Source organism: Aspergillus clavatus, genomic scaffold (genome assembly GCF_000002715.2).
Source record: "Aspergillus clavatus NRRL 1 1099423829806 genomic scaffold, whole genome shotgun sequence".
Classification (NCBI taxonomy): Eukaryota; Fungi; Ascomycota; class Eurotiomycetes; order Eurotiales; family Aspergillaceae; genus Aspergillus; species Aspergillus clavatus.
The window spans coordinates 836,730-860,445 of record NW_001517093.1 but is presented as its reverse complement, the minus strand read 5'-3'; the positions used below and the strand labels follow the sequence as shown (position 1 = coordinate 860,445).

The following is a 23,716-nucleotide window of genomic DNA, read 5'->3' as shown; positions in this document are numbered from 1 at the left end:
GAGATGTATTTACCCGAAAGTCACGTGCTGCACTAATTTCGCGTGTTTAAATCCCCCGCGAATTTTTTCGAGAACGGCTTCGTTTTCTGTGTCCAATCCAATCTTCGGACTTCACAGCAACGACCAACGACCGAGGAACATGCATGATCCTATTAATTGATTATAGGATTGTCAATTCCCGCGGTTAATTATTCGATCATTTGCTAACGCACCAAGCAACGCAATCGCTCGAGATTCATGGGTAAGTCTCACTTCCACCATCTCCCAATCTGTTCTTAGATGATGAACATGCCATTATCTTTGTTTCAACCCCATATGAAAGTACAATTGTGCTTTTTTGATTCCATCTGTGCATTTTAATCTGAAAACAAGCTTCCGAAGCTTGGACATGATCACTTTGCTGCGTTTCCACTTGATTAACTTGAATCAATCGCTAACATTTGTGGTCAGTTATTCTAGGTCATCATATAGTGCAGTCTACATTATGATATAATGAATCAAGAATATGTTATCTTTGAACTCGAGACCCTTGCTAGCAACTTGTCCTACGTAGATACTTTCCAGTAGTGGTTGAAACCCATATCACCATAAAAGCCCAATATACCCAAACCCAGCGCCGTGTAACATTCCAACCTCCCCCTCGCCCCGCCACCGCAGAGCGGCAAGCAGCCCATAGAGCAATGAAACAAAAGCCCAAGTAGTCCTTTCCCTAGACCATTTCATCGCGCTCCTTTACAGCCTTTTCGACCGCGCAGACCGCGAGCCGATACAGCTCGGTCACGAAATCGGCAACCTGCTTGATGTGGACCACCTCGTCGATGGAAAACAGTTGCCGCAGGAAGACGCGCTCCATGATACTCGTTGCCGCCTGCAGAAGCCCGAGGTCTTTGGTGGCCTGCGGGTCGATGGGGTTCTGGAGGATGTTGCAGAAGATTGAGATGAGAGCGGACATGGGGTAGAAAATGAGGGTCCTGAGGCAAGGGTGTTTAGCGGGACACGGGACTGGAATACATGCATTGGGGGGGGGAGAGAAAAAGAAAAAAAAAAGGAATAGAAAACATACCAGAAAACGCCGTCGACGAGGACGTGCTCCGCTGCCTGCAGGTAGAGCAAAGTCGAGCGGCTCGCTTCGACCGACAGGGCCAGGCTGGAGCTGACGCCCTCGATCATCCCGCCGTGGCCCTCGACCCAGGCTTTGCATCTGCTGCTGGCTTGGTGGATGATTGTCATACAGAGGTGGTAGTTCAGCCGGAGCATCACCGAGTGCATGCTGACGTTTGGGTCCGGGGTTTCGTGGGAGAAAGAGAGAGTCGGCCGCCATTCGGACGGCACCGAGATCCGCCATCGTTCGAGCTCGTCGTCCAGCTCGCGGATCTCCTTGAGAACCTCTGCGTCTGTCTTCTGAAGTGCCCGGAAGGAGTATAGGGCGCTGTAGGCGCGCGACTTGATAATGCTCAGCCGGAGGTCCACGGGGAACATTGGAGCTTCGGGCAGTTCCTGGGAATGGTGGTGGATGCCGAGACTGACGTACAACTGCTCTACATATCCGGAGGGTAAGGTCAAGTCGCAATTCTCGTCGTTCAGGACCTCGGGCTGCCCTGTCCGGAGGGAAACATCCTTCTCGATACTGTAGGAAAGCCAGAACAGATTCCTCACATGCCACTTCCTCCGGTACTCCAGTTGCTCTGCAGGCGAGACCGGGTAAAATTTTGGTGAAGGGGGAAATTTATGGCCCCCTAGTATGTACAATAGTCGTGCTGCGATGGAGCCGTAGTGGTTGGCGGTTCGCAGATTCCCTGTCACCAGTTCAAAGAGCGCCTACTCGAACAAATTAGCTCTATTTTCCAGCGGCAGAGAAACAATGGACTGTGAGTCAGATCGATGACACTCACCATAATGGTTACCGCTTCCAGTCCTTGCATAGTCGCATCCCCACGCAGAATTTGGGGAATCAGGCATTGTGCCGTCACGGCGAGTTTCTCGCTGTCCAGGGGCGGCAGATCCAAGGGTCGATTCTTGTATTCCGGTACTTGGAGCATGGAAACAAAGCCAAGAAAAGAGAAGAGACAGGCCCGCACGTCAGCTCGTTCCAGGCCAGCCCTGGGCTGCGAGTACGCGGCATCAATCGTCTCGGTGAACAAGACTGGGTCCACGATTGGGAAGACTCGCTGCATCAGGGTGGTTCGGAAGATGTTGAGGTGACACTCGACGATTTGTCGATCCGGGAGGTTATACAGATCATGAGGCTGCATATTGGCCAAATGCCGGTTCGGATTGGATGCACTCTGTTTCTCCCATAGTGGTCGGGCATAGCCAGGTTTGTCGAGGGTCATACGCTGTCCAGTGCGTGCTTGAATCCATTCTCGGCCTTCTGGGAGCAGAAACGGGATTCCCGTAATCAGGCTGGTGACGCCCAACTCCCGGCCTGCGAAATGCAGCGCTGCGGCGGAAGATCCAGACCACTGGAAAGGGTGTGGGGGAGGTAGTGGTGACTCGAGCTCCGAACTGCTCGGTGACAGACTCGGCACTGACAGCACGGGTAAGGAAATGCCAAGTCTCTAGGTAGGAGAGACGAGTTCACAAACCTGATTCTCTCAGGAGATTCTCCGACAGCAGCTTCTCTATTCTGCTAATACGCTCCGCGAGCCGCGAGCTCTTGTGTTGTCTGCTACGCGTTAGCCCTTGATGCTCAACACGGGCGTAAATTCATTGACATACGCTTCCGTGCTCTCTTTCCGCCTCCTTCGAACGACTCTTTCGAATGTGCATGGTATATCATGATGGCTACACCAGTTACATTGCGGCACCGCGGCGTCGCATTTGATCTACATCCCCCCGTGGTCAGTATGATGATATGTAAGCCGCATACACGGTTTTTATTTTCTTTTTTCTTTTTTCCCCAAAAAAGGGCAGTAAGAATACCTTCCGCTTATAACATGAATCACATGCTCTGGTAGTGCGCCTTGTCGAAGTCTGCGCGCCGCGAGACTCATCCGCGCCTGAGGCCGGAGACGGAGACATCTGGTGCTGACTGCTGACGTACCTCTCGGGTATGACCCCAAGTGGCTGGCTGTTCTACGTAAATGCGGTCTTGAATCTTATCGATTTAAGCATAAAATGCTAAAAGCCCAGCTTGAATTAGGCCGGCAGCGGCGTCGCGCGGGGCATCGATCTATAAGCAGGCGGAGGAGAGGAAGAGATCGAAAACCCCGAAAGCCGCTGACAAAGATAAGAGAGTGTGCAACAGGCAGATTTGTCAGCGGCTCAAGGCAACCCTATTTTGATGACTCAGAGAGAAAGAGAGAGAGAGAGAGAGTGTGTGTGTGTGTGTGAGAGAGCTAAATATAAAGACAAGGAATGAGGAAGCTTCCGACTAATCAATAAAAGGACAAAACATGCCATCCATAACAACGCTATATAGCTGGATCAATCAGACCAGACAAAGGATATCAATCATATCAATCATCACCACAAAGCAGTTCGTCCATCACACCATATTCACCCAGCCATCCCATCCATTTCCCACCAAAAATTCGCAGGTATAATTTTTTCACATCACAGTGCAGATGCAGCAGTCACACTCTTCATCCCCACAATCGCATCCAAAGCATGGTTTCGAAACGGTCTTGATGGGCTTTTTGATCGAGGAACCGGAGCTGGAGCTGGAGGACGGGAGCACCCAGTTGATAGGTGAGGAGATGGAACCTGCGGCCATTGTTTCCACTTGCTCAAGTGAATGGAGTCTCGAGTGTTGACTTCTGGAGGAAGAGAGAGTATCCGGATGCTGATAGACACAGAGATTGAGATCTGTGACGTAATTTGTCTTTGTTAGTCGATTTCTGAGAAGCTTTTCAGGAGAGTGAGATTTGGAAGGGGTAGATGGACTCACTTATAGGAGCTTGGTGGATCTGAACTGCTATAGAGTAAGTAGAGGTGAGGTTGAACAAACAGAGAGTTGCGGTCTGGGATTCAACAGGATAAATAGTTGTCACTTGGCTCATCTAAAACAACAACAGGCAGCCAAGTCTGGCGCTAAAAAAAGAAGCAATTGAATAGGATCAACCATCAACACACAGCCCAAGCATGACTGCTCAATCACAATACCATCCCAATATTCATGGAGACTATAAGTGAGTATGACTTAAATGCCCAATCCCTCTTTTTCATTACAGGATGTTGATATGGCAGCATAGCATAGCTTTGGGTGTCGCTACAACAAATACATCTTACTGCATGTTGCTGCCTCAGGCCGTCAATTACCACTGACGTCATGGGCGTCTGTCTAGTCTCCTGAGTGCTGAGGCACCCATAGGCCTACACTACCATTGTATAGATACAATCTAATATCTATTGTAAAGAAAGCATCCAGTATGCTTAGATATATGAAACCATTCTGAGCATGGGGAAGCGCTATATATCTAAGGCAGTTAGCTCACTACCCAAGGGCGTTGATGCAGGAGACTCTTTAATATGCGTTGACTGGCACGACCTCTGTGGTAGTGCTCCATGGCGGCATTATCATGCTGGCTGTACGATGACAGCAATGGTTTTCAATTGAGATACTTATGAGAATGATGTCTCGTCGCTGAGCGTGGAGCACCTCGCCCGCACCCACTCAGCCGTCAGCTTTATCCACGCCCCTACCCGGGCCTCGTCGGCACCAACATCTACTCCAACAGCTTCCCCGCGCCCGTCTCCATGTTCTACAACTACGCCTTGTGGCTACTCATGTGTCCGTCCTCTGTGCGTCTGCGCGAGAGCGGCGAGCGCCATCTGTTCCATCTGAGCTCCGCGCGGTATCCCGCGAGGGAGGGAACCGCGGTACAGGGCGTCGTCCCGCCTGAGGCGGGCGATGTGGCGACGGGCATGAGCGGGGAGGTGGGAAGCGGAGCGTATCTGCTGGACTGGAAGGGGGGGATTCTCGGCCAAGGAGGACGGTTCTCGCGCAGTATCAGGAACAGGGGACGCCGGAATTGGTTTAGAGGCATACGGTGACACTGCTGGACGACGCGGTGCGCCGATAGGACTCCAGGGGCGTAGGGAAGTGTGTTCGCGCTGAAGGGAAATTGGCCGATCAGAGGCACGGATCCAGGCTGCCATTGCGCGGTGACCCAATCCGGGTTGATAAGCGGCCGAGGACAACGGTTACAGTCAAGGCTACGAGGAGATGTCTTTGGTATGGGAATATCGAGGATAAGATCCTCCACCGCGTTCAAGTAGGTCCAAAAATATGTACAATGACAAACTTTTGTTGTTCTCAATTCATAATTCATTGCGCGTACCCAATCCAGCACGTCTAAGCATCTTGGTGGGGAAGAAGGAACGCTCCGGGGTATCGTCTAAGTGTCGTCCATAATGTCCTGCCTCTGTGGCATGGGCTCTATTCATTAAGGTATTCAGGTATGGGTGTTGAAGTCATCAAGCCGTTATCAAATCGAAAGAGGTCGTGCAAGGCGATTACAGCTGCTCGGCCCAGGGAGCAACACCAGGCTGCATCTGGTTGAGCCACTTGACAAGCTCAATGAGCTCGGCCCGGCGCTCGTCCTCAAGCTGATCCGAATCGCCACAGAGGACAGACTGGAAGATGGGGAGGAATTGAGGAGTGAGCTCCCGAATAGTAGGGTCTTCCCACTTGTCTGTAGACAGATTAGCTGATGTTGCTGATTAATGGACATTGAGGATACATACACAACTGGCAGATCATGCGGTACAAGGGATCATTCTCCTCGTAATCGTTCTTCAAGGGGAGGATAGTGACAAGCACGGGAATGACATCCTTGAGGGGGATGCTCTCGCGGTGCTTCAGGATCATGCGGCTGAGACATCCAGTGGCATTGTCCTGCAGGCGAGAAACCTTCATCTGGAGACAGGATTCGAGGCGAGACAGGATGGTGGGGTATTCCTTGATGAGCTCAGCATCCGCGTTGGAGTGCTCAACCAGACGGCCAACAGCATAGGCAGCGTTGGACTTGGTCTGGGGATCCTCATCACCCAGGCGGTGAATGAGGAGCTTCATGAAAGTGCGGGTGAACTGGGTCACACCACCGCCCATACCATTGATGCACTCGGCCAGGACGCCCACGGCAGTGGCACGTTCCAACGCTTCGGTGCTGCCAGCGTAGCGGAGGATGGTCTTCTCAAAGACTTTCCACAACTCGGCAAAGCTCTCGCCCAATGCAGCGGCGAGACCAGAAACGACATCAAGGGCGGTGTCAACGACAACCCAGTCGAATTCAGAGCTCTCTTCACCGGCCTCAAGAGTCTCCTCCTCAGGGCCGAACTCGATCTGGCAAGGGTGCTTCTTGGTAATGATGTCCGTCACCATCTGGATGAGGTTCTGGAGAGTGGTCTCGTTGGCAATCAGAGAGGGGCCGCAGTAGCGGAGGTTCTCAGCCATGTTGCGGTTGATATCAGCCACGGTAGCGCTGTGTCCATTGGTTAGCATCCGTCGACACAGATATGCATGATCAATCAAATAGTAAATGTGGAAGCATTTTCTCAGTTTACGTTGGAAAATCGTGTATCACATCACGTACGCATTTTGCGCATCTGAGTGAGCTGGGTAAACGAGTGTGTTCATCATCGAAAATTGGGTGCTTGTGTGGAACAAAGAAATATGAAAAAGCCAAAAAAAAAGACAAATGTACATACCGATCATCTTCCTCAGTCCACATCCGGATGGTGGCAGTCATGAGGATCTCGCCGAACTTCTTCACCTCCTTGGCAGGCTCAACCTGGAGGGGAAGACCGGGCTGCCATTTGGCCATCTGGCCCGTCTCCTCAGCAATGGCGAAGAGCATGGCGTAGGAGCGGTGGAGAGTGCTGATGGTGCTGCGGCGCACACCCTCATAAGGATGCTCAGCCAGGGGCAGAACCTCCTCAATGGTCTTCTCGAAGTAGGGCAGGTAGGCACTCTTGGTGTGGGTGACCAGGTCACCGATGACCTCAACAGCGATCTCCTTCTCGAGGGAAAGGGGAGTGGTGGCAGTGATGTCATCCCAAGCATCCTCATCATCGAGATCGACATCTTCGATGCCGCCGTCCTCGCCGACGGGCTCATCGTCGTCGTCAGCGCTGGCGACCTTGACCTTGCGACCGGCAATAATCACCTCCTGGCCAACAAGATCCTTGGCAGCCTCGCCGAGAGAGACGTCGAGATCGGTCTCGTCCTGCTCAATGCAAGCGAAAAGACCCTTGACAACACCATCGAGGAAGGGAGCAAAGTGCTCTCCGTAGACCTTGGACATGGCACCCCAGAAGATGTAGGTGCTCTCCTTGAGGCGGGAGTGGTCCAGGTGGAGGGCCTCCTCGGTGGCACGCATGAGGGGCTCGACGTAGGGCTGGTAACGCTCAGCACCGGCCGCCGCGGCCATCTCGCCCATGGCGTCGGTGACACTGGCACGGAGATCCAACTCCTCCTCGCTGTCCTTGACGGCAGCGAACTCCTGCAGAAGGTGCATGGACTCGTCGAAGTAAGGGAGGAAAGAATCGCCAGCAGAGGAGGCCAGGGATCCCAGGGCTCCGGCAGTCAGGCCCTTGATTCTGAAATCGGGATGCTTGAAGAGCTTGTGGAGAATGGGGACCAGCTCGCCTTGATAAGGAGCAACGTCCTTCTCATCTAAGCCATCAACGACAGCGTCGATGGCGCTGATGCCGGCCTTCATGATATCGATGGTCGGGCCATCCTCCTCACCCTTGTACTCCTGCATAGCGCTGGCAAGGTTCTTGAAGAGCAGGGGCATGATTCTTTCATGCTCGGCACAGAGATCTTCGGCGAGATCATCGGCCAGACGAGCGACGGCATGCAACGAAGCCTGGCGAACCTTGGGTTCGGGGTCAGCGAGCAGCTGCAGCACCATGGGGAAGATGTCCTTCATCTGAGTGCTGATGAAATCCGGAGCACCCTCGACACACATGCCAAGGGCCATGATACCAGCGCGACGATAATCAGGGTTCTCGCTGTTGAAGTACTGGCCCAGAGCATGCAGAAGAGGAACGACGACCTGGCTGGGAGGCAGACTCTGGGCGAGCATATCGAGCAGGCCAAGAGCCGAGCGAGCGGGTGTGATATCGTCATCACTCGCGGAGGCATCACCGAGCTCGGTGACAATGTGCAGAGCGGTGCGGGTGAGCTGCTCACCAAGGCGCATGCCCTGGACCTTCAGCTTGCGGTACTGGATGCACTGCATGAGGAAGCTGATGGCCTGGGTGCGAGTGTCCTCATCGACCTCGGTGTTCGCAGCCAGCTCGTTCATGAAGATCACAAGATCCTTGAGGTGAACGGTGAGAAGAGCAGGATCACAGCCAAGAAGGGTCTGGAAGACCTCAAAGGCCTGCATCACCCGATCCTCCTGCGACTGGTCGATGGACTCCTTCAGCACGGCCACCAGGGAAGGGACAAGGTCCTGGAAGGCCTTGACGGGAGCCACATCCTCGTCGGAGTCCAGGTGCATGGCAAGCCTGCCCAGAGCCAGAAGGGTGTTGGTGCGGACTTCCTCGCTCTCGGGGTCACGGATGGTCTTGTTGAACAGCGCGAAGAGATCCGAGAACTTCTCCTCAAGGCTCTCGCCAAGAGTCTCCAGAATGGTGAAGAGGATGTAGATCGCAACGCTACGCTCATCCTTGTTCCCGCTGTTACCAGCCTGGATGAGGAAGTTGGGCAGCTCCGCCCATTCGCCATCATTCAGGTCCACACGAGCGATCGCAGAGATGATGCGGGCAATGGAATGACGTACCAGCGAGGAACCCTCGCTCATGGTCGAGCGTAGCAACTGCTCTCGGATCTGAGGCTTCTGGGCAGCCTGGACCTTAACCCAGTGCTTGTTGACCAGCGACCGAGACTCAACAGCGGCGAGCTGTCTCAGGTTGGGATCCTCATGACCAGTGGCAATCTGGATGAGAAGAACCAGAGAGTCGGGCTTGCTGTAGAACTCCCGCTGGAGAATCCCCGTAGCTTCCTTGACGTTACCCTGGGCAGCTAATTCCAGTCAGTCAGCATCATCGTCCTCTTCGGCTAGCAAACACACACACACACACACTCGGCGATATCGATCAGAGGTACTCACGGTTCAAGACAATCTGAAGCTGCTGCAAGAATCTCTGTTGATCCATGATGGATGATATGGAACAGAGGCTCCTCTGAAGAATAAGAGAAAGAAAGAAAGAAAAAGAATATGTACGTCTCTCAAATGGCGGGGTTGTCTCTAGCCCTGTTGTTGACGAAAGGTTTTTTTCTATAGGACTAATTGAGCTGCCTGCAAGAAGACAAACAGCTCAAGGGGGGTATCACAGAAATCAACAGAAGAAGAAAAAGAAAAACAAGAAAGGAATGAGAGAGTGTGAAGGAGAGAAAGAGAAGAGAGATAGATGGAGGAGGAGAAGAAGAAGTAGAAGAAGAAGAAGAGAAGAGAAGGAGGAGGAGGAGGAAAAAAAAAAGTCGAGTCTAAAGGGGGGGGTTTTTTTTTTTTTTTTTTTTTTTTTTTTCGTCCCTCCACTATCACTTACTCTCTTGAGTCTAGCGGCAATGGCTCTTCATGTGTTCTGTGCCCGCTTCATGATTAAACACAGCATAACTCAGAGCTAGCAACTAGCAGGAAGAAGGATAAGACGGAGATAGTTGGGACTTGGGAGAGAATCGTTGGGCACCGAACCTGAGCTTCTGCCGGGCTGGTAGATCGTGTAAGATAGAATATCGACAGCTTGTTAGAGGATTTGACGACTTTTGGATTTTGGAGCTGTGAGAAGGCTTAGTCAACGCTCATGCCTCAGGCAGCAGCCACTCACAGAGAAGGCATCTCTTCGTATCACACTGCGAATGATGGCAGATCGCCATCAACGGAGACTCGCATCAGACGATGCGTTTCAAAACACTTCTGTTTCCAAACATCAAGTACGCTTGAGTTGCGAAGCATGTCACAGGCGCAAGAAAAAGTGTGACAAACGCCTTCCCTGCGCCAACTGCTCCCGCGCCGGCGTTCCATGCGTCCCTGTAGAACGGCCGCGTCTACCACGCGGCCGGAGCGGGAAGCGAGCAGGCCATCATGCGCTGGAGTCCGAAGTGGCAAGGGGCCTGACGAGGCGAGTATCGAGGCTGGAGCAGCTGATTCGAGATCTAACCGGTGCCCCCGAGGACAGCATAGCGGAGAATGTGTCTTCGCCTGCGACTCCCAATTGTGGAGACTCGCTGCACACGGGGGGTGTAAATAGCCTGGGGTACCATGCTGCTGCAGGTATCATCTCTGCAGAGGTCTCGAGGCCCAGTCTGTCTCGTGGTGGCTCTGGTATCCCGCAAGTTGTTGGCCTCAGTGATCAAAAAACTACTTCCGATCTATCAGGGCTCGATCTGGAGCTGTTTACGAACACGGACCACATGAGAAGAAGCTGTTCCAACTATACGTCCAGCGAGTTGATCCTTTCTTCAAGATTCTGCATCTTCCTTCGTTGAGCGTCTTTCTCATAGAGGATAAGGCCTATCTTGACTATGAACCGGGACACCCAGCACCCAAAGCGCTTGCTTGTGCCGTTTACTATGCTGCGGCTTGCACAATGGACGAAGACGAATGCGCCCGTCTACTCAGGACCGACAAGGAACAGCTGATTCCAGGGCTTCAGAAGGAGTTAGAGTCAGCTTTGGCAAGAGCTGACTATGTAATGACCAATGATCTCACAGTCCTACAAGCCTTCGTCCTCTCTCTGGTACGGACTTAACCTGCCCCCCAACCGATGAACCATACAATGGGTTTACTGATACTCCAACCAGATGGCGTCCCGGTCCCAAGACCAAAACCGCCGGGCTTGGACCCTCCTGGGCCTAGCCGTCCGTATCGCACAAGCATTGTCTCTCCACATCCCGGAGCCGCCGTTCCCCATGCGGCCATTCGAGCGAGAGATGCGCAGACGCCTCTGGCACGCAATCGGCTTCCTAGACATAGAAACCGCCATGGACCGCGCATCCGAGCCGATCATGCAAGCCAGCTGGTTCGAATCGCACCCGCTCGCCAACGTCAACGACACCGACATCGAATTCGACATGAACCACCCCGTCCCGGACTCCGACGCCTTCACCGACATGACCTTCACCCTCATCATCCTCAAAGCCCAATCTGTCGCCCGCTCCCTCAGCTTCTCCGACTTCACCGAACCCGCCGTCAAATCCATGACCCTCCGCCAACAACTCGTCCTCGACTTCAAACACACCGCATCCCGGCTCCTCCACACCGCCTCCCCCGACCGCATCCCCTTCCACTGGATGGCCCACCAAGTCGCCCAGTGCACCGCTGCCGCCCTGCAGCTCATCTCCCTGCGACCCCTCCAGCGGACGACCAGCTTCGTCCCGCCCCGCGTCCGCGCCGACAGCCTCCTCAGCCTCGCCACCACCGTCCTCCAGCGCTCCCACAACCTCGTCGCCGACCCCCGCTCCCGCCCCTGGCGCTGGATCGAACACCTCTTCGTCCCATGGCACGGCCTCGCCGTCGCTATCGCCGAGCTCTGCGTCTGCGACGACCCAGCGCTCATGCACCGCTACTGGCCCCCCGTCGAGGCGGCGTTCGCGCGCCTGGGCGGGCTCGTCGCCGATACCCGGAGGGGTCTTCTCTGGAAACCCATCGAGAAGATCATGGCGCGCGCGCAAGCGCGGAGAGCACAGCTGCTGAGTGGCGGATTCCCGGCGCCGCTGCCCACGGGTCTGGATGGCGGCGCGTCGTCGTCTGCTGAGACGGCCACTGTCTCTCTCGCGCCGTCGGATGGGATCAGCCCGTGGCTCAGTGTGTGGGATGCGATGGAGTCCGGGGATGCGGGGCTCGGCGACGCCGGCGAGGCTTCGTGGACGAACTACGAGGATTTCATCGGCGATTTGTATGAGAGCATTGACTACTCGCTGATGTCTACTTGGAGCGGTGCTGTGGGCTAGATGGCTCAGCTTCTGAGTGCAAGGGCCATGTTCAGAAACTCTGGTCTGGAACTTCGCAAGATCATTATACACCGTAAACTCGATCTATCAAAACCTGAGTCTGATTCTGGTCTGTGTTTTACATATGGTACACCTGTCACTGAAGACGCGATGCTGCCACTCTCCAGTTCTGCCTTACCTCCACACCCAGACGACCCCAATCACTGTTCACTTAACCTTGGTGTTCTCTGCCCCAACCTTCGGAAGCACAGAACACCTACACTACGGTCATCGATGTCCAGGATACACCTCAGATAACCCTTCGGTGATAGACAAGACAAGACAAGCAGCGTCGCCACATACGTCGAATTGAAACAGACATCATCGAGAGAAGAAAAAAAAAAAGGGTATTATTGTACAACCATAACCATGCAGGGAAACCCAGAACCACAATTAGCATAGGAATAGAGAATGGTGGAAGGCGAAAAAGTTAGGAATGATGTAAGAAACGCCTCTCGGAAATCTCGTAGGTTATATTCTTGCTCTTTCTCGTCCAGCATCTTAGTAGTAATCCTCCTTCTCTATTACCATTATCAGCTCGGTAAGTTCCTTGCGTAATGACCGATTCCGGTCCCATGCTTCGATGATCTTCGGCCGGTGACTGAGGAAAACCGCTTTCTTCCACGGCAGCCCGTCATACTGTGAGGCAATCCCCGTAGGAAGATTCCGGGCCAGATTCCGCAGGACCAACGCTGCCTTGTAGGCCACGCCGAAGGGCTCGCCCCTCTCGTTGACCGGCGTATCCAGGTAATACCATTTACGGACAATGCGCTCCTGCAGCACTGCGCGTTTCGAGCTCGATGGCTCTGCATCCGCGGGACGTTCCTCGGGTAAGTGCGCGGAAACGTGGCCGGCGACCATCGCAGTGTTAGCACTGGGCCCCGATGAGCGGAACTTGGTACAGTTATCCCATTGACAAGTGTGGACCGCCGACTCCGCATTGTCCAAATTGTAGTGTCCCGGAGTTTCCGTCGGCTTAAGATTCATATGTTCTGTGAAGACGTGGTGACGAAGATCCGTAGGACTGGGGAATGCGCGCTGGCACGTCTTGGTCGGGGTGGCATTATCTGCCCATTTGCAGTACAGATAAGGAAAGCCCTGGAACGTGTGGGCAGTCTCCAGGGGTCGGATGCCTTTGATGATGAATTTGGTGGCAGCGCCAGGACCGTTGATCACTTGAGCCTGCGCGTTGGTGAAGGTGGTACTCACATTCTTGATGAATTCCGCTGCAGGGAGAACACCACCACCAGGAAGCCGAGGATCGGCAAATCTACTCTGGTATGCCTGCCACAGCGCAATCTGAGTAATCTCACAATCAAGATCTTCGATAAAGCAGCACCGGAGCCAGCGCGAGCTGCGCTCAGGTTCTGATAACTCCATCAAGTCTTTCATAAGCTCGGATGGGACTCGAGGAATCTCCGACGGGGGCGGCGCAACCTTCTCTTCCTGCAACACGGTTTCTTTCTTGCTGGGTCGACCTTCATGCGTCAACAATGCAACCATTCGGGGGACGAAGACTGTGGGTAGATTGAACACTTCAATGAGCGTTTCAACATTTTCGGAAGAGAGCGTATACTGGTACCAAAAGTCCAGCGCACCGCTCAAAATGTCTTTGTCCATATCCAGAAGAGTGTGGAAGTATAGTTGCTGCAGAGTCTCCTTTGGTATCCGTTCCATTGCCCGGTTGGCCTCAGGCTCATCCAACTCGGTCGAGAAATGGGTGAGGGCCCAAAGCGCACGAACCACATGCGCACGATCGGGCGATTCGAGGCAGTTGAGAAGCGAGATCCAAAGCGGGTCCTCTGGGTCTGTTTTCATAAACTTAGTGACCTCTTCCGCAATGTCCAAAGCATCATTTTTGATCTCGTTAAGACGAGGCTGATTGGGCATGTTGATCATAATGACCAGAAAATCCCGTAACAGTCCGTTGGCGTACCGCGATACATAGTATGCATTCTCTTTCAGGAGCACCATGTTTCGCAAAACCAAGGTGGCTTCTTTGATGTTGCGAAGTTGATGATTGAACTCGTACGTCTCGAGGGTATCTTGGGGCAAGGTGACGGGTATTTGCTTGATCTTCTCCAAGAGATCCCGTGTGCCGTGTAAAGAGTTCAACACATTGACGCGGTCGGTAGATTGCCGAAAATCATACCGAGGCTTCCACTTCACGCCGGTTGTGACCAGGGAGATATCCAAGGCCTTTTCCATGAGGTTCTCCGCAAGCAGAGGGAAGCCCTCGAACTTGAATTTGTCCCACCGCTGATTAGAAATCTGCACGAGATGATAGAGCGCGAAATCGACTTCATCAGCAATTCCAGACTGTAATCCATAATGGGCCCTCTTGTAAATATGATCCGCTACCGACTGCCAGTTAGTCAACTGTTTCCACAAGGTGAGGTTGATGACTCGAATCCACATACATTTGGGTACCTCAAGATACTTGAGCGGGAAATAAGGATCATAGAAATCTGGTTGTTTGGCCACTTTCCCTCTGTCGTGCAGGGTCGTAAACAGGCCGGGTCTGTTTCCAGGCGTTGCTACCTCCCGAGTGGACATAGGCACATGTCTCTGATCCCTCCCTTCCCAATTCTCCGACGTGCCCTGCGAGCCGACCGACATGACCGGGGTGTGGGAATGTAGATGAGCTGAACCTGGCTGTGGCGATTGATGCGCGTGAATGTGTGATCGTCGTACGGGTGCAGTGTCAGGTATAAAAGGCTGATTGGCTTTGGGTGCTTGTCGCAAACCCTCTACCGAATGAGTCAGAACAAGCCACACAGGCGACAATACAAAAAAACACGAATCCCGGAAGACTTGCCTCGTAAAGAAGATCGAGGGGTGTTAGCAGACATTGTGATGAACCGGAGAGTGTCCGATTCTCAGCGTGTTTGGGAACAGGGGCGCGCCTGCCTGAGGTACTTTCTACCCAGACCGGGTCGACTCAAGCAGCAGTACACCAGATATTGATTTATAATCCACTTGTTCCGCTCTTCTGGGAAAGAAGCAGCTTCTTTTTTGTCTTCCAACACGCTCGTGTACCGTTGGAGAAAGGCTTCCAGCCACCCGGTTTGGTGAGTCGGGAAAAGGAGAAAATGTATTGACGTAGATGTGACAGGCTATCTAACCGTGAGTTAATCGCTTTCAAAGTTGAGGTGAATGTTTGCGAAGGTCATTCGATTCTCGCCCCGCGAAGAGAGATCGGCCGCGAATTGAGGAGCTATCGGAGACCAATGGAGGATGCGACAGGGATACAACGAATACTGAGCTTTGCAAGGGCCAAGATCCGAGGAAAGAATCACAGTTTCCTTTGCGTTGTAGAACAGCGCTTCGCGACAACCTCAACTGGACTTCAAGCGTCAATGCCCTTGGCACTCTGTGAAAGAAGCTGATCCCGCGATGCTCGTTTCTGGCATCCCAGGCAAAAAGTCCGCGCTGCTCCTGCGGCGGCCTGAGGCGCGTCTGCGGATCACAGGTTGTTCCGGCCGAATGCGGTATTATGTGTTTGGTATGTTTGCTTTGCTGAGTAAACATAATACCAATGCCTTAGGGTTCAGGCCACTGTCATACCCCTAACAATGCGATCTTACCGGCAACTTTCATGTAGTATCACTATTTCTATTTGTGGTTCTTTGACAGAGTAATTTGATGAGCTAGTCTAAAATTCTCTCATTTCAGGACATATACCCCCCTCGCCATAGGCTCCACAACACACGGAATTGAACACAGTGGTGGTTGGATGGACGACAAGGCAAAGCATGAATATATATATATATCTGCCTGAGGCCGGCCATATATGCTGCTCCTTCCCAATCTGTACTGCTTATACTTCCCCGGTTCACTTCCTTTCGCTACTCATATTTACTTGACCATGCCTTTAGATGCCCAGGATGATATGAGACTTCATGTTCATAGCTAGACAAACCATTCTACACACCTCTCATTCATCTTCCTATTCTTCAACCTTTACCAGATGTATCACTTAACCCAGCGGTCTTATGAGCCAACACAGCTCGCACGGTTATCTCTAGCCAAGTTCTCTCATACAACTACTGCAGTCAACCACAATGGCCCGCTGAACTGGAGCCATATCTTTAGCAATGGGGAGATCTATTGTCATATCGACAAGATATCAGGAGGGATTTCTTCAGCACAGAGCCAGGTCTTGCTGAGAGTGCTGCAAAATCAAAATATCCTGGTATTGCATTACGCCCTGTAATGACACTGGAGGCTGGCACTGATAGCGCTGCGACTACAGGAGGAAGTTGATCTTGCGCACTTTGCTGGAGAAGCCTCAGGTCAGAACAGATCGGGCCAGAACGGTTACTCAAGGCCTATCTTCGCCGTCGTTGTCAAGCTGCCTTGCCTTGCAGTGAAGTATCCAACAAGCAGTGGTGTTGTTCGCGGCCCTCCCTCATCCTATGAGAATGCATCTCTAATCTCGAAACAGGTTCGTCGTTTTCAGCTCAAGTTCTCTTCCGATCGCGAGTTCTATACCGCTCTGGCAATTCTGAGTGATATCAAGTGCCCGTTCTCAGAGTCGAATGTTGGTGCAACACAGCTCAGTCGAAGGCCAACCTCATCGCATTGGAGCTCTACGCTAGCACCGCCTATACCTGGTATCAGGGAGCAGTACACCGGCAACACCGGCGAGGCTATTTACCGAGCATTGCCTTCAGTTCCAATAAGTGCACCCGCGTCAAGCATCACTGCCGGTAGAGTTGAAGATCAAACAACAAGAAGCATCAGCCACATTGCTAACATAAACTTGCGACAGGGTCATCTATTCCTCCGTCCTCCTCTGGTACAGCTCAAACTGCCGCTACAGACCTCGACGGAATGAGCCACAATAACATCGAAGCAAGCTTACAGCGCGGAACTATACAGCTACATACTCCGCAGACTGGAGCTGGAACTGGAGCTGGAAGTACCAACGTTGCTTCCGTATCGTCCACTACCCCAGCCTGTTCTGACATTAAGACCCTGGATCAGCTTCTACCACCCAAACGGGAATTGCCTTTTTCAAAACCCACCGCGAAGAGAGCACGGACTACTGCGCAACCACCCACCCTGCCGCAAATGCATAACTTGACTAATATCCCACAGAGCAGTTACAGAGTTGAAACAGCACCACCTGCAAGTCAAACTCCCAGGAAGACATCGTCAAACAGAAAGGGGACTCCGAATCCGGGGCTTGGTACACTAAAGCGGCCAGCAACTTCAGCACCCCGGCCCAGCGTGAACAATCAGCCTCCTAGTCAGCTGCTTCAGCCTATAGCATCCCATCCCCCGCCTGTCCCCGTATCTCATCCTCAGCAGGAAGATTCTCAACAGCCGAGTTGCTCAATTGGTGCCAAGGATCTAACGCCCACGGTGGAAAACCACATCATTCAACCTCACAAGCTGCGTCCGGATGACTCTCTTGCCGCAGACCTGTCGACGTACCTCTCTGCGCCTACGCACGAGCGAACAGCTAGGCTGGAGAACTGGATATGTCAGCATATCGAAGACGATGGTTTCATTAAGTTGTGCCAGGATGTTGAAGGAGTATGGATGAGAATAGCATTTGGCAAATGATCCAAGTTGACTTTATTTCCTTGTTGCATTTGACGCTTATATACCCCGATTTCGGAGAACGATACATGGTAGCAGGGGGATTGAGAAAGAAAACATCTTACGAAAAACGGTATAAATGCCACGACTCTTACTTAGCGAGTGCAATATATTCGAAGAGAATGAATAATGACACGACTTTTCCATTACCAAGCGACGTATAACTTCCAGTAGAATTACAGCCAGATCCACATAAGAACACGAAGAAGATATTTCCTTCACGGAAATAGGTCATAGGTATACAAGCAGGGCTAAACGAGGCCGAGGACGCAAATACAGTATATGAGATGAGATCAAACGAGCACAAGCAAGACAATCAACCGCATGTTCCCCCTCTGTGCGGACTTAGCGCGAACGCCGGTAGATCAACCCCGAGAAAACATTCAAGTAGCCTTCCTTGGTCAGGAGGGTGAAGTCGACGACGACGCGGCCGGGCGCCTGCAGCGACGCGGGAAGGTGCGGGGAGGTGGTGCTGGGATGATTCTCGGGGGCGGCGAGCGGGGGCGGTGAGGCCGGGTTTGCGGCGACGGAGCCCTCGGCACCGACGGCAAGGTCGGCGAGGTGCTGCAGGGAGCGCTGCTCGTTGGGGCCCATGGGCGGCGGGGGCGCGGCGGAGGAGCCGGAGACGGAGGGTCTACCGGTGCCGAGGATGGTTGTGTCGTGGAGCTGGGAGTCCTGTTGGGACTTGGAACGGCGCCAGTCGATGAAGCTGCGGATCTTGGAGTCCCAGCTTGGGGTTGCGAAGATGGAGGCAAACTCTGGGGAGGCGTCGGTGGGGGATTTGGCGCGGAGGTCGAGGATCTCCTCGACCTTGCGGAGGGCGTCCCAGCACTCGGCCGCGTGGTCTGGAAGGGCGGTGGCTTCGAGGAGGGTCATGGAGGCGAGGGCTAAGCTGTGAAGGTCGAAGGGGGTGGTGGGGCGGGATTCGGAAGTGGCCTTGTGCAGCTCGTTGATGAGTTCGACCGCGCTGTAGATGATCTCGTAAGGGCTGTAGACGAAGATGTGGCGCTTGATGAGGAGCCGAATGGTCCAGTAGAGTTGGTTCTGCAGGCTCTCGTAGAGGGCTTGGGACCCTGCATCCTCGTCGATCTCGTGAGGCTTCCGGATATCTTCCATGTCGCCCAGACGTTCGAGAGACGCGACCAGATTGGCCCCAACGACGCGTCCTAGACCCGTGTTTGTTTGGCAGACGTTGTGCTCCGTGGCGGCCAGCGTGGTCAGCTCGATTAGGAAGGAAGAGTACGCTGAGGAATCTATGTTAGCAGAAAATTCAGAACCAAGTAGAGGAGTCATGCACATACCGCCTAGTCCAATGGGAACAGAACCAACAACACGCTCGTCCTCTCGCCCACCAATTGCCTGGTTCACCAGAACGCTTGGGTCGGCTACACTGATGGCGTACCACCGAGCCATGATGGTAAGTGAGACCCAGCTCCGTCTGATCAGGTTGGCATCCGAATCAAGGTCAGCATCAGAGGAGCGTTTGGTTTTTAATTGACCAAAGTCCTTCGCCATGTCGGAGCCGAGCTTCGTGGCGGACTGGATCAGAGTATGTTTGGGTACACCATCCTTCAGAACCAAGTTCTCAGGACCCCTTAAGTCGCAGTCCAAGATCATAAGGAGCATCGTCTGGAGCCATACGAGGTTGACCACGGTGGGACGGACCAGCACCGATTGACGAGTGTAGTACAAGAGAAGATCCTGTGCATTATCGAAGGAGGTCACTCGCTCAAAGGTGCTCAGAACACGATCCAAATTCGTGCACGTAACGGTATAGAGACCGTACAGAAACACCTCCTGAATCTCACGGCTGCATTGATGAAGGATCTCCAAGAGGCGTTCCTTTGAATGTGGGAGGATCGGGAAGATGTGATGGATCTTGGTGTAATAACTGTGCAAGTCAGCACGTTTCCATACAGTCCTACAGGGTAAGGGTAAGAAAAAAAAAAGGAAAACCTACGCATTAAGAGCTCCTTCATCCGGATCCAAGGGAGTCATGTCCTCTTCTAATCCCTGCTTGGACACATCGGGCATGTCGATACCGGCTGGAAGCTCATGCTCATTGCCAGGAGACCAGAACAGATTTCCGGCTTTGGGGGCGGCGTTGTTCATGACCGATGGGTTCATCGGATCTGTCGAGGTTTCCGCAGCGTCTAGCATGGTTAGCAAAGTATCATCGATGGCGGGCGTGGGAGTGCTAGGGAACGAACCAAACGCATTCTGAGAACCTCGAGGATTGAACGAAGGCTGGGAATAAGATGTGGTCGGCAATCCACTCGGAAGTCCCTCGAAAACAGAATATGTTCTCTTGCGACCGATGGGACCGGCATCTATTGGAGGCGAGAAATCCTGATACGGCCTGGGAGGAGACACCTCGTTCATAGCTTGGTATGGCATGTCGGGATGGACCATGGCGGGTTGCATCTGACTCTCGAGGGTATGTAGACGTTCCGCGAGTTCCTTGATGTAGCTATTCCCCCCCCTTAATGTCAGCTCCTTGTTATTTTGCGGCATGATCGATCAACAAGCGCGCGTCTTACCCTTTGCTGGGACCCCGTTTCATCGGCACGCGACTGAACTGACAGGCCACGCCCAGTCGGCGACAATTCGAGCAAGTCTCGACCCCGGATTCGGAGCTCGCATCACAACGGACCTTTGTAACGGGTAGCGTTAGCACTTCGAACGGCACGGTGGCGTTGCGCGAACCAATCCACAACAGCAAAAAAAAAAAAAAAAAAAAAAAAAAAAGACCCATAGTATTATTACCTTCTTGCGTCTGCACTCATCGCAAGCCCGCGAGATCTTCGACCTCTTCCTCCGAGCGCTCTGATCACCATAGCTCAAGTCGTGATTCGGGTCGACGCCCACCTGCTGGCTGGGGGTGAACTGCAGCATGTGCTGTTGTTGATGCTGGTCTGGCGACGACGGACGACCCATCTCCGCGCCACCGGGGTTCGACGAGCCCAAAACCATCGATTGGCCATGATGTACGCCGTTATTCGAGCCATCAGCAAGGCCCTGTCCGGAGGTTTCGCGCGAAAGCTCAGCGGATAAAAGTTCGTCGGCCGTCAACTGGCGATTCGTGTAGTACTGCATGGCGCCCTGTCCCATCTGCGCGGCGTTCGGGGATGGATAAGAGGTGGCTGGAGGCATATCCGAATGCTCGCGAGAATTCATTATGTCTGCTTTTGCGAGGATCACGCGTAAAATTATAAAGGTAGATGGTGGAGCGGTGCTCCGGGAGTTGATGGCGGAGAGTAGTTATGAGAGGGAGGGAGGGAGGGAGAGAGAGTTTGGGAGGAAATTGAAAGGACGCGAAGTGACAGCAGGCAAGGTTTTACAGGCTAAAAACTGTCTGGGCGGGGAGCCCATAGTGAAGGGGCTAGCGCCGAGGAGTCCTCGGCGCTGGCAGCAGGACTCAGCAAACATGATCGCGCGACAGAAGAGCAAAAGGACAGGATCTCAAGCGTCTGCGATTCGGAATTGAAGATATACTTTCATCATTGGGGATGAGTCGCGCCAACGCGGAGATCCGGCTTTTTGTTTCTGCGTCCAGCGAGCGGATTAACACTATTTCCCACCGGCCCAGAACTCGACTAATTCGCATCTCGAGTGGACGATGGAGTTCCGGGGAGGAGGATTCTACGCTGGAGAAAGGCGATTCTGGTCGAAGCTGGGGGCTTCGGAGCTCGAGAGGAACCTCCAGCGTCGCTCAGTGCTGACCCTGTCGGTTTCGAGATATGAGGCGATTGACACGACCTTGGGTGCTGTCACCGGCCTCTCGCCAGCTAACAACAGCGCAATTCTAGGGCTATTGATGCTCTATGATTCTCATTTTGCATCTGCTGATGGATGAAGCATGAATGTATACGAAGTAGTTTGCTAGTTTTTTTTGGTTGGGGGAGGAGTCGTAGCTGCGAGGTCCGGGGATATCCTGTCCATGAGTGTGTATATGGTTGACCAGGCTTATGCTGCAGAGTTGGGGGTCCATAGGGGACAATGAGCATATTACAGTGTTCCGAGATGGCCAAGTCAATTTTTTTTTGACGGGACCTTCAACAAGTGTCTGTCTTCTACTATGTTATCTATTATTATGCTTATGCGAATGGATGGTTGCGTAAGTACACCCAGTCGACACTGCATTGGAGCGTAGTCCTGAAATTAAGCCACTATGATATGAGCAATGTTTCTGCAAGTAGCATCTATCGACTCAGCGTAGACAGATGGCTTTATCCATATAAAAGACAGATTCACGGGTTGGTGCACATAGATCGACTGTGTAATGCTGGTCGAGTGCGCTACACGATGCTGTTAGCCGCATAAAACCATCACTCCTGTCCCTTTGGATGATGCCAATCCAATCATAGATGGTGTCTATGAAGACCTGTTGCATTTGGTCTGGCGAGCATCGAGTGACCATGACATCTGTCTAGCCTCTAGATTGACGATATCAGTCATATGAATCCGCCGGATAGAAGGATGGATGATATCTCCCTCCCGAAGATCATCAACTGGCAACTTTGTAGGAAGTGGATAGATACAGTGGACCACTGACTACTTGGAGAAGATTGGAGAGAGAGAGAGAGAAATGCCGAAGAGCAACTCTCACCACGCCCAGAATGAATGCTAACGAGTCATCATGACATTGACCAACTTCTCTCAACAATGAAGATGAGAGGATCTCACCATCGGAATGCGTCCTCGGACCACCAGGGCGATTTTGATCGACCGCTTCCACGCTTAGACCTTAAATCTGATATCATTTTCAAGCGACCATCCCAAAATATCTTCGGTGTTCGTGTTCTGTGGACTGTAAGGTACCGGACTGCCCTCCGCTACGTCCCTAGCACCTAAAGAAGATTAGCTGGTCCTTTATAAGTAATGCTGTTCACCGGCCAACAATGCCTTGATAAGGTAAGTTGAAAGTTCCTGGATGTATTATTCATTGTGGTAGGTATCAGTCTGGTACTGTCATGATACTGTTGTTAGTGTTACCAAGTCTGTATCCATTCCACTTCCATCCGTACAGGTCAGACTCCGGACCGGGTTTACCCTTGCCGGTGATATATGATTGGCTACATGGATGCAGATCCAAGCCCCACCACCTGACTGGCCAGGATGCAAAAACCCCAAAGAAGAAACTGTGACGCCATTTTTGCAGTTTTCGGTAAAAGATAGACGGGCAGGGTTTGGGTACAATTTTTTTTTTTTTTTTTTTTTTTCTCAAAATCAATTTGATATTTGCCATGATGGTAGGTACGGTATCGTCCTTTCTGTGCACCTAGGATGATAACCTCAGCTTTGTTAAGCATGAAGATTGAAAAAAAGCATCAGAAACATCAGAAACATCAAAATCAGAAATATCTATCTGGTACCTTAAGGCACCAATCCATCCTTGGCAAATCCTGACAGGTGGCCTGATTGTCAAGCCATAAATCATAATGTCCATTCTCCTGTCGATGAGTCCCATCTGCCTTGGAGGAGTCGACTCGACTCGATCAGATGCAGGGAGCGTGAGATGGCCGAACCATGGCTCAAAATGCGAGCATCTGGTCTGTCCAGCCCGCACGCTTCCACGCCCATTCTTTGGTGCTGTGGCGCACTGGTTGGTTGTCGTGGTTGACACTTTCTTCTGCATGGAAGACGGCCAAAGGTTTTCCAGAATCTGAGTGGCAAATGATAATACGGATTACAATCTCTTTCTCAGCTATTGTTCGACGGAGATCCATTGATCAACTCACACAACGGTTGAACTTTGGATGTCTCCAAGTCCATCTAGATATTCCAATCCCATGCTCCATAGTTCATACCCCATAGGCAAAGTGAACAGTCATCAAAACCTGCTTCATCTCCACTCCTAACCCTAAGACCTAAGGACACAATTTCGCCAAGTCGGGCCCAAGAACGTGGGGAAATGGATCGTGCAGCCGTGCTCCTCCTTCATCCAGGAGCGGTATCTGTAAGGTAATTGGTATGTCTAGGGCGCACACTGTAGGATCTGTCCCTGAAGAAGTCCCAGAGTACAAAAGTCGATGCATCTTGAGCATCTCACCACAGAACTTCTTCTCAACGACCCTTGCATCCATGATTTTCTCAAGTAATTGCATCGACAACCAAGTATTTTGTGCATCGGATGTGTTAATCAAGGCTCCGTGAACC

General features: G+C 52.5%; 6 protein-coding genes across 6 annotated transcripts, besides 8 other annotated features; 2 read left to right on the top strand and 4 right to left on the bottom strand.

The window, feature by feature from the left end:
• Window positions 1–709: 709 nt before the first annotated feature.
• ACLA_082010 (putative C6 transcription factor) lies at window positions 710–3,021 on the bottom strand (the record flags this gene model as incomplete). The annotated part of the gene is made up of 6 exons (XM_001267936.1): window positions 710–971; window positions 1,064–1,818; window positions 1,893–2,527; window positions 2,586–2,668; window positions 2,719–2,825; window positions 2,923–3,021. 6 exons carry the CDS (start codon window positions 3,019–3,021, stop codon window positions 710–712), a joined length of 1,941 nt encoding a protein of 646 aa, XP_001267937.1.
• A 269-nt stretch (window positions 3,022–3,290) lies between these two features.
• Window positions 3,291–3,316: a microsatellite.
• Window positions 3,317–4,698: 1,382 nt separating this feature from the next.
• Window positions 4,699–4,995, top strand: ACLA_082000 (uncharacterized protein; the record flags this gene model as incomplete). The annotated part of the gene is made up of 1 exon (XM_001267935.1): window positions 4,699–4,995. The coding sequence occupies one exon, from the start codon at window positions 4,699–4,701 to the stop codon at window positions 4,993–4,995; it is 297 nt and encodes a 98-aa protein (XP_001267936.1).
• A 462-nt stretch (window positions 4,996–5,457) lies between these two features.
• Window positions 5,458–9,111, bottom strand: ACLA_081990 (putative importin beta-4 subunit; the record flags this gene model as incomplete). The annotated part of the gene is made up of 4 exons (XM_001267934.1): window positions 5,458–5,636; window positions 5,689–6,425; window positions 6,652–8,977; window positions 9,066–9,111. 4 exons carry the CDS (start codon window positions 9,109–9,111, stop codon window positions 5,458–5,460), a joined length of 3,288 nt encoding a protein of 1,095 aa, XP_001267935.1.
• A 344-nt stretch (window positions 9,112–9,455) lies between these two features.
• Window positions 9,456–9,483: a microsatellite.
• Window positions 9,457–9,483: a microsatellite.
• A 1,062-nt stretch (window positions 9,484–10,545) lies between these two features.
• ACLA_081980 (transcription factor domain-containing protein) lies at window positions 10,546–11,908 on the top strand (the record flags this gene model as incomplete). Its single annotated transcript, XM_001267933.1, has 2 exons — window positions 10,546–10,695; window positions 10,760–11,908. The coding sequence occupies 2 exons, from the start codon at window positions 10,546–10,548 to the stop codon at window positions 11,906–11,908; spliced, it is 1,299 nt and encodes a 432-aa protein (XP_001267934.1).
• A 540-nt stretch (window positions 11,909–12,448) lies between these two features.
• ACLA_081970 (putative chromatin remodeling complex subunit (Rsc9)) lies at window positions 12,449–14,566 on the bottom strand (the record flags this gene model as incomplete). Its single annotated transcript, XM_001267932.1, has 2 exons — window positions 12,449–14,304; window positions 14,368–14,566. The coding sequence occupies 2 exons, from the start codon at window positions 14,564–14,566 to the stop codon at window positions 12,449–12,451; spliced, it is 2,055 nt and encodes a 684-aa protein (XP_001267933.1).
• Window positions 14,567–16,847: 2,281 nt separating this feature from the next.
• Window positions 16,848–16,871: a microsatellite.
• Window positions 16,872–17,902: 1,031 nt separating this feature from the next.
• On the bottom strand, window positions 17,903–20,734 carry ACLA_081960 (putative C6 finger domain protein; the record flags this gene model as incomplete). Its single annotated transcript, XM_001267931.1, has 5 exons — window positions 17,903–18,810; window positions 18,859–19,448; window positions 19,518–20,027; window positions 20,098–20,210; window positions 20,324–20,734. 5 exons carry the CDS (start codon window positions 20,732–20,734, stop codon window positions 17,903–17,905), a joined length of 2,532 nt encoding a protein of 843 aa, XP_001267932.1.
• Window positions 20,278–20,305: a microsatellite.
• Window positions 20,279–20,305: a microsatellite.
• A 90-nt stretch (window positions 20,735–20,824) lies between the features above and the next one.
• Window positions 20,825–20,847: a microsatellite.
• A 1,909-nt stretch (window positions 20,848–22,756) lies between these two features.
• Window positions 22,757–22,779: a microsatellite.
• Between the last annotated feature and the right edge of the window lie 937 nt (window positions 22,780–23,716).